General features: G+C 46.7%; 1 protein-coding gene across 1 annotated transcript in view; it reads right to left on the minus strand.

Annotated features, from left to right (window-relative positions):
* The window catches only part of ANTXR2 (ANTXR cell adhesion molecule 2), a 147,909-nt gene extending 140,457 nt beyond the window's left edge, over positions 1-7,452 (minus strand). The window contains exons 1-2 of the mRNA XM_035111642.2: positions 6,291-7,452; positions 497-568 (exon numbers count right to left, since the gene is read on the minus strand). Coding sequence (XP_034967533.1) covers positions 497-568; positions 6,291-6,493 — 275 coding nt within the window. The 5' untranslated portion in view covers positions 6,494-7,452. The remainder of the gene's footprint in view (positions 1-496; positions 569-6,290) is intronic.
* Between the last annotated feature and the right edge of the window lie 2,482 nt (positions 7,453-9,934).

Genomic DNA, 9,934 nt, shown 5'->3' on the forward strand with positions numbered 1-9,934 from the left:
AGGTAAATGGTGTTTCCATGTGCTGCTCTGGTTCGCCAGAAGCAGCTTTGTCATGCTGGCCACATGACCCGGAAGCTGTCTGCGGACAAACACTGGCTCCCTCGGCCTATAGAGCAAGATGAGCGCCGCAACCCCAGAGTCGGACACGACTGGACCTGATGGTCAGGGGCCCCTTTACCTTTTACCTTACCATACATAAACAAGACTTTTAACTTCCCAACACTGGAAGATTGCCCACAAGGGAATGCGGAGCTCAGACTTTAAAAGATTCTGCACCCGAGTAGGAATTTCAGAACTCTTTACGATGTATTTTTATCAGCACTGCACTACATTCCGAATATACTGAGAGAATGTGATGTCGTCATGTGAACGAAAAGCATGTCTGTGCCCAATTCTTTTGAGAATGGTTTACGACCGAAGATTACGCATCAGAGCGTTTGTTTGGCAATCTTTCGTGTCAAAATTAAACCTAGAAACCATAAGGAGAGCAGCCCACCTCACAAATCTGTCTGTCAGCAGCCTCACGAAGTTAACAATTTCCGACCAGTGGTTCTTGACGCTGTGTGACCTGTCAAGAAGAAAGAAAATGAGCAGGAAATCATGAAGGGAGTCAAAGCAAATAACCCATCTGGCTTTAAATAATTGCATGAAATCTAGGGATGGGCAAATCTGTCAATTTTTTATTCTCTCCGTTTCTCATTTTTCCTCTCTCGATTTCAGCTTTCCACATTTCCATACCAGTTCGCATTTTTTTAACAACAACGAAAGTCCTCATGAAAATCCATCGGCATTTTAGTGCGAATTTCTCTGACTACACAAATTTCTGCAAGCAGCTTTCCCAAATATAATGCATTTTTCTACACTCTTGCATGAATATATGCACACGCTGCATTAGGATGTGTGGTTTTTGTACACGTTAGTTGGCTGGAAAACTGCATTGCAAAATTTGGAGAAGTGCACAGTTTGAAGGATGATTGTATCAAGGTTTGCATGTTGTTTTGAACAGTGTCAATTAGGGAGGTTCGCCGTATATAGTAGCCATTGATAGTCTTATCTTCCATAAACTTGTCCAATCCTCTTTTAAGGCCATCCAAGGGGGTGGCTACAACTGCCTCCTGCAGGAGTGAGTTCCACAGATTAACTACGTGTTGCACAAAAAAGTACTTTCAAACATTCAGCTTCATTGGATGCCCACAGGCTTCAGTGTTACGAGGGAGGGAGAACAACTTTCCTCTATCCACTTCCTCCATGCTATGCATAACTTTGAAAACTTCTAGCCTGCATTAATGTATGCTTCCTATGTCTCTGTGTTACATATCCCAAGGGGATATATTTTTGACACTGGCATAGCTTTCTGACAACAGGGATATAGTATTTCCTATTATTATTGTTGCCAATAATAATAACGATTAGATTTCTTAAACCCCCCCCCCTTCACTATGCAATTCTATGGCGTGTTGCCACAATTTAAAAAATACAATATTGAAATCAGTCAAAACAAATAACAGTCAAGAGAGCAGGGTGGGTCCTAAAATATAGAATCATAGAGTTGGAAGAGACCACAAGGGCCATCCAGTCCAACCCCCTGCCGAGCAGGAAACACCATCAAAGCATTCTTGACATATGCCTGTCAAGCCTCTGCTTGTTGTTGTTGTTTAGTCGTTTAGTCGTGTCAGACTCTTCGTGACCCCATGGGCCATAGCCTTTAAGCCTCTGCTTAAAGACCTCCAAAGAAGGAGACTCCACCACACTCCTTGGTAGCAAATTCCACTGCCGAACAGCTCTTACTGTCAGGAAGTTCTTCCTAATGCTTAGGTGGAATCTTCTTTCTTGAAGTTTGAATCCATTGCTCCGTGTCCGCTTCTCTGGAGCAGCAGGAAACAACCTTTCTCCCTCCTTCATATGGCATCCTTTTATATATTTGAACAAGGCTATCATATCACCCCTTAACCTTCTCTTCTCCAGGCTAAACATACCCAGCTCCCTAAGCCGTTCCTCATAAGGCATCGTTTCCAGGCCTTTGACCATTTTGGTTGCCCTCTTCTGGACACGTTCCAGCTTGTCAATATTCTTCTTGAACTGTGGTGCCCAGAACTGGACACAGTACTCCAGGTGAGGTCTGACCCGAGCAGAATACAGTGGTGCTATTACTTCCCTTGATCTAGATGCTATACTCCTATTGATGCAGCCCAGAATTGCATTGGCTTTTTTAGCTGCTGCATCACACTGCTGACTCATGTCAAGTTTGTGGTCTACCAAGACTCCTAGATCCTTTTAACATGTACTGCTCTCAAGCCAGGTGTCACCCATCCTGTACTTGTGCCTTTCATTTTTTTTGCCCAAGTGTATATATGCCTCAGGTGTCAATATATGCCTCAGGTGTCAATAACCAGGGTAAAAAGTTGCATCTCTCAGCATGTAATGAAAACTACATAATGGAGATGTCAAATGCATCTCTGTGAGGAGGGACTTTCACAGCAGATATATTCCTGTTTCAGGAAAACTCAGTGCCTGAACTAGACCGTTCCCAGCTCAGAGCACTAGTGCTTTACTATCAAGAACATCTCAAAAAATTGCCCCATTTGTGTGACACAGTGACCTCCCCCCGGCAACTTCTTCATTTGACCTGTGGGAACAGAACCCCCTCTCCAAGGGCAAGCCACAAAACCCTTCTTCCTCTGTTTATTTACCACGTACCACCAAACACCAAGGTCAAAAGAACTGCCACTACCAACAACCTCAAAAGCGTCTTTCTGCTTCAACAACCAAGGATGGGCTAACCTCGCATCCCAATCTCCACCAACCAATTATGATGCCACACAGACACCAGCAGCAATGTCTACATATCCCACAACTTCCTTCTCTCACATAAGTGTACAAAAATTTGCATCCATTTTACTTCAGCAGCCTTTGGCACCACAAAAAAACCCGTCACACACAAAGGCAGAGGCTTTTGAACTACTTACTGAGGGCTCATTGGAAGTTTCTCTGGGGTCCCTCAATGAGAACATCATGAATGTTGTTTCTCCAACGAACAGGCTTCCTAAAACTACCAATGGTCGTCTGCAATGCACAGCGGCAGGAGTCAGCTGTGTTTCTTCCAAGGTGCGTGTTCAACTCACGCACAGCCACAATGGAGCTCAGGCGGCCTGACCAGCACTTGTGTAAACTGATTCACACCAGAACATGCTCCTTCTACAACACACATCGCTTGGACAGCAGAAACACCAGTGTGGAAAGTACCACCCAAAACTTTTTTGTCTTCCAAAACTGACACAACTAACAGTCCATTCATAAGAACACAGGTTCTTATACAGCAGTGTTGTTATTGTTTTGTCGTTCAGTTGTGTCCGACTCTTCGTGACCCCATGGACCAGAGCACGCCAGGCACTCTTATCTTCCACTGCCTCCTGCTGTTTGGTCAAACTCATGTCCGTAGCTTCGAGAACACTGTCCAACCATCTCGTCCTCTGTCGTCCCCTTCTCCCTAGTGCCCTCCATCTTTCCCAACATCAGGGTCTTTTCCAGGGAGTCTTCTCTTCTCATGAGGTGGCCAAAGTATTGGAGCCTGAATCTGTCCTTCCAGGGAGCATTCAGGGCTGATTTCCTTAAGAATGGATAGGTTTGATCTTGCAGTCCATGGGCAAAACTCCATGGACAAAGACAACAGGCATATACAGTGGTACCTTGGTTCTTTGTTATGACTAGAATACAAATGTACCGTAGTCTATGTGATGGTAGCTGACGTCACCCGTTACAACATTTCCTCTTTTGGACACTTCCTCAATTTCATTCTTCATCTCAAGATCTCCTTTTGCAGGGAGCATGATGGCATGTCTCCAGAACTAAATTACTCTTGGGTCCCCGTATGACCATGCACAATGATTCTCTGAAGGAGTCTGCCCCTTTGGAGCAGTGTTAGAAACTCAGGTATATCAGCTAGGCGCTAAATGGCTCATTCAACCAAGGTTGCAGCCACCAAAATGGAATGTCTAGTTGCCATTTGGGGGCAAGACAGCTCTAAAGCCTTATTTTTCAAATGATGGACTGACTGTAAACATCTGGTTAGTTCAGATGACAACCTTGAGTTAGGTTAAGAGCTTTGAGAACTTAAAGAGGAAAAGTCATCTGATCCAGGGACGGTACACATATATATTGACCAATTCCAACCTCTTTTTCTTAATGGTGACTGCTCCTGCTCAGGCAGCCCAGAAAAAGCATTTTGGTTCCAGAAATTCATTCCGATTGTGCAGATAAAATATAGCTATTAGAATTCTACATGATGGGGTATTAGTGTGTGAAAACAGTCCAGATCAAATGATCCCTAGGCATGCACCTCCAGGTGGTGGAAATGTCAGGCGACATGCTGGCACCCAGGCATCTTCACTTGGTCGAAAACCAGGTGCAAAATGCGCCTGGCACCTGCCTAATTTTGAACACTGCTTAGGGGTGTTCCACGTTGCTGGATTCAATGCCCTCTTTGGCATTCAGAGCAGCATCACCTCCAGTATATCCTTCCCTGTCCTTCCTATAGACGTTTATACCTAGACACAGCTGTATCCCACAGACACTTTCCACCCCAAAGTTTCCATTATGCTTACTATATCAATTCCATCCTCTAAAGCAGGCATCCCCAAACTTCAGCCCTCCAGATGTTTTGGACTACAATTCCCATTATCCCTGACCACTGCTCCTGTTAGCTAGGGATCATGGGAGTTGTAGGCCAAAACATCTGGAGGGCCGCAGTTTGGTGATGCATGTTCTAAAGGCAAGGACTCCAGTTCATCCACCGTGGTTCAGAGACTGCACTCTCCTTACAAGACTCCAGTCCTGAAGTTGCAACCTCAAGAGGTAGCATGTGCCATGAAACACTATTCATCAGCTTCTGCTGATGTGCCAGCTGTACCCCACCTTAGACACAGATAACCTTGTCATGTTTATCCATGCACGGATGGCATCCAAGCTAGACTTCTGCAGTGCATTGTGTGAAGCTATCTCTGAAGAATGTTGAGGAACTCCATTCAGCAGCCAGATTGTTAGTTCGGTTTAGCCAGAGTAGAATTTTTTGACGGTGTTAAAAAGAAAAGAAAAAAAATCTGTACTGGCTTCTTCTTAGCATTCCAAATGCAATTCAAATGCATCAGGTTCCAACATATAAAGCTCTAGAGAGCTTAGTATCGGGTTTCCAAACACTCATCTTCTCCAATATGACCATGCCCATTCCTGAAGTCAGGGTTGGGGAATCCCTGATGATGTTGGTCTACATCAGGCATCCCCAAACTGTGGCCCTCCAGATGTTTTGGCCTACAACTCCCATGATCCCTAGCTAACAGGACCAGTGGTCAGGGATGATGGGAATTGTAGTCCAAAACATCTGGAGGGCCAAAGTTTGGGGGTGCCTGGTCTACATCTCCCATCATCCCAGATCACTGGTCCTGATGGGAGATCAACATCTGGAGAGTCATAGGTTCCCTGTTCCTTTCTTAACAGCATAACCTGAAGACATCCATGTTCAGAGGTTAGAAAGGTGGCAAATTAGAACAGGACCTTTTCTGGAATGGTGATTCTACTGCAGACTACCCTCCCTAGAAATATTCATTTGGCACCTCCTGTTCCTCTATCTTTTGGGTGAATTCAGTGGTGTGTGTGTGTTTTAAGTCTATCTTTTTTCTGTGTTGTGTGTGTGTTTCAAAAAAAAGTCTGGCTATCAAAGTTTTAACTAACATATACTGAATATCTGTGTTATCAGTGCTTAAAAAAATCATCCTTATAAGTCATGTTTATTTGCCTGTTGCTTATTCCTCTTGAGGAAAAGCACTAGGAAGGAACAAGGGTACCTTTCTAGGTTTCAGGAAGTCTCAAAGGGGCTTCACCCTGGAACCCCATTTTTATATATTCATGCTAGCCCCACTTAGAGCAATGCAGTTAGTAAACATGACTAACTTAGGTTCACTAATTTCAGTGAGTCTACTATGAGGAGGCCTTAGCTGATGACAACCCCAGGTTTTTAACAACCCTCCCCACCCCCCAAAAAAGAGATCCTTTGAGCATAAACAAAGGGCATTTCCTTCATTCCTGAGCAGTATAAAGCCCAGCTGTGGACTTTAGGGTGCCAGTGGGATCCCCAAACCGGTTTGAGCCCAGAACCTCTCTGATGCGACGGTGGTGGTTTTCTTTCCATCGTGCCGTTGGCGACGCTGCCAAGGGCGGCGGTCCCTCTCCTCCTCCTCCTCCTCCTCCTCCCTCCCTCCCTCCCTCCCACGCAGGTAAGCTTCTGCCCCTTCACTCACTTGTCCAGGACGAAGTACAGGTCGTAGGCTCCTTTGCACGAAGGCTCCTCCTGGCCGTGAGCCGCCAGCAGCAGCAGCAACAACGGCACTAGCAGCGCAAGCCAAGCCGGCGCCGCCTGGCCCAGCGGATCCGAGGACCAGCTCCTGCAGCAGCCCGGCCCGGCCCGCAGCCCGGCCTCGCTCAGCCTCCTCCGGCCCCCCATGCCTCCTTCTCCCTCTTTGCAAACTGCCGAAGTCTCCCTGGCTTGCAGAAGCGGAGAGAGATGGGGGGCGCCCTGGAGGAGAGAGGGCTGGACGGGGCGGAGAGCCGAGAGCGTGCCGAGGACAAAGGGGAGTTGCAGCAAACTCTGCACAAATCCCGAGAGGAAGAGAAGTCTCCCACCCTGGAGTCCCGCTGGACAAACAATAGAGGCTGCAAAGAGAGAGAGACGGCTGCAGGAGGCGCAAACGGAGCCCCCCGTGCGCTTTGTGCAGGGCAGGCGCGCCTCCCCTCCGGCTCTGCCAAGCCTCCTCGGCCGGCGCTTGTTGCTTCCTTCCCCGCTGCAAAGTATTGATTGCCACGCGGAACTACCAATGGCGACCCGAAAGGCTCGGCGGCCGAGAGAGGAGATCCGCGGAGAGAAAACTTTGCGCGCGCGCGCCTGGGCGTCCTTCCTTTCTGGGTTCTGTCCTCCCTCTCCCCGTTCTTCTGCTGCTGCTTCTCCTCTTTTCCCCCTCTCTCTGTTTTTGCAATTCCTTTTCTTGACCTTTTATGGCGCGAGGCAGATGTTGTTGTGACTAATTTTCTGTGATAGATGCTTGCCAGAGAAGGGGAAGAAGAGGTTCTCCAGTCCCACCCCGAAGCCAGCGTCTTTTCCGGGGTCTTTTGCTCAGCCCCCTTCCAAGAGGCCGAGAGTGGGCTTGGGCCAGCGTGGCCGGATCCTGCCTGCGCCTCGTCTTGCTTCGGGAAAGGACGCTTTTCCAGAACCAAGCAGAATGTGTGGTTTCCCGGCGCGCGTTCAGATTTGCCCAAAGCAGGCGCGCTTTTGTTTTTTTATAGGGTTGGCGAAAAAAACATCCGTTCCTCCAGTCTGACTATATCTGTTTCTGCAAAAGGCCTCAGGGCTCCAATCGCACCTCTCTTCAGGGTTGCCATTGTGGTTGCCCTGTGCACAGTGGCGACCTTGGGGTCTTGCCCTGGTGCCCACAAGGACACTGAGCCCCACTCACTTCCCCTGAGCTGAGAGGGGTGTGTCTTTTTTGCCCCTGGAAAGTATACAAAAGTTGAGCAGGAAGTTTGAAGAGTGACACTCTTCCAACCCCTTAGTTCTTCACCTCTGTGCTTTTCAAGATTCAGAGTAATTCTGTTTAACCTGGCATTTGCCCAGATCCCTTGGGAAACAGAAGTATGTGTGCAAATTTGCTTTCTTTTGGTTGTATCAATCAGGGCCAGATTTAAGTTTGATGAGGCCCTAAGATACTGAAGGTAATGGGGCCCTTTATGTGTCCAGCTGTCCTTTGTCAAAAACTAATTGTCGGGGTTTTTTGTGTTGAATATATGCTATATGGTCATTTATGGACCTAATAGGTATCTATAGCCATTTGCACATGGTTGCCATGCAACCATTCCATGCAGAATGTAGGCACCCTATATAAAGAAATGAGCAAACCAGTGATATTTTAGGGAGCAGGCTAGCAGGCGGGGCCCATTACTTACGTCATAGGAGCCTACACAACACAAAACACTGTTGCTGTATGTAGGTTTTACTTTTTTTATCTTATATTTTGGAAATGTACATCCAGGTTTTTTCCTTTAATTTTTTGGGGGGGCCCCAAGAGAGTGGAGCCCTAAGCTATAGCTTGTTTAGCTTATACGTAAATCCAACACTGGTATTAATCTAAGTTCTGTTCAGAGTAGAACCATTTAAAATTAATGGACCCAAGTAGATCGTGCTCATCATTTTCAGTGAATCTACTGTTGAGTAGGACTAACACTAGATTCAAATCCTTTCTAAAGGCAAACTAAGGCCCGGGGTCTGGATACGGCCCAATCACCTTTTAAATCCGGCCCACAGACAGTCCGGGAATCAGCGTGCTTTCACATGAGTAGAATGTGTCCTTTTATTTAAAATGCATCTCTGGGTTATTTGTGGGGCATAGGTATTCATTTTCATTTTTCAAAATATAGCCCGGCCCCTCACAAGGTCTGAGGGACAGTCGACTAGCCCCCTGCTGAAAAAGTTTGCTGACCCCTGGCATAAAACATCCCATTTCAGCCCAGCAAACCAAATTAAAGACACTAGCAGTACAATCTTATACATGTCTTGTCTTAAATGAGTTCAGTAGGCCTTTACTTTCAGATTTGTGTATATTAGATTGCAGCCTTTAAAAAAATGGAACATGATTTAGAATGGAGAACAAAAACATTTACAAATATGGTCTAGCTTTATGAACTAAAACGAGACTGAAATAAAGAGTTCTTTGAGGCCTGTTAACAAACAAAGAGCCAAACATTTTTGTTTAATGAAAATTGTATACCACCCTTCATTCAAACATCTCAGGGGAGGTTCGCAACATGAAAAGACAAAATCAAAAGTACATCATGATAACAGGAACAAAACAAAGCCACATCACCCCCAAACACATTTAAAAGGACATAGAATGTTATAGGTCTGGGAGAAGAGGAACGTTTTGGCCTGGTGCCTAAATGTGTATAATGAAAGCGTCAGGTGAGCCTCTCTGGGGAGAGCATTCCACAAAAACAGGGAGCCACTGCAGAAAAGGACCATTCTTGTGTTGCCACCAGGCCTCTCGTGGAGGTGGCACATGAAGAAGGGCCTCGGGTGATGATTGCAGGGTCTGGGTAGGTTCATTTGGGGAGAAGCAGCCCTTGAGGTATTGCTTCAAGAGTACAACCTAGTTCCACAGAGATGAGGTCACCAGCCCATCCATTAGCCAAGCTGAGCCCACTGTCTCAGACGGCAGATCAGAGTCCTGCCTTCACACAACTACACCATGCCATCATCTGGCTGGCTGACCAACTGGCTAGCCGTATTGCCACAGCCAGTCAACCAGCTACAAGCCTGGCAGGTGCTGCCTAAGACTCTAGGCAACAGAGGGCACCCCAGTCCTTTCTCAGAGCTTGGCACTGCAGGCGAGGTGGCCCCGGAGAGCACTTGGTTAAAGTTGCTCAGTGAACTGCTATGAAACTTGAAACGGTGGTTGCCACTATACTCTGGTGGCAGCAATAGGCCCTGTCTAGCACCACCTTACCCATAGCACCTGTCTAGCACCACCTTACCCTCCAAGGAAGGGTCCCATGTTCCTAAGAGACAGAAATGGGAGAGATGGCTCCAGAGGGATATGGGGGAATGTATACTTGAACCCTTGTAAGCTGTGCACAAACGCTAAGCGCTATTGTTATTGATATGTCCCTGGCTCATTCGGTCCCAAAGGATACCGCTCATTTAAAACATCTGTGCAAAGTCAAATCTAAACACAGATGCTATTTAATTTAGCAGACGAGACAGACACAGCACCATAGCTGGGCTGGGCACTTTTCACACTATCCAAAGCTGATACTTGGGTGGGTCATTTTTCATGGGCAAGTGGTGGAGATCTTCATGGAAAGCAGCCATATAAACCCATAAGATACCAGACACTGG

The sequence above is a fragment of the Zootoca vivipara genome, chromosome 9 (assembly GCF_963506605.1).
Source record: "Zootoca vivipara chromosome 9, rZooViv1.1, whole genome shotgun sequence".
Lineage (NCBI taxonomy): Eukaryota > Metazoa > Chordata > Lepidosauria > Squamata > Lacertidae > Zootoca > Zootoca vivipara.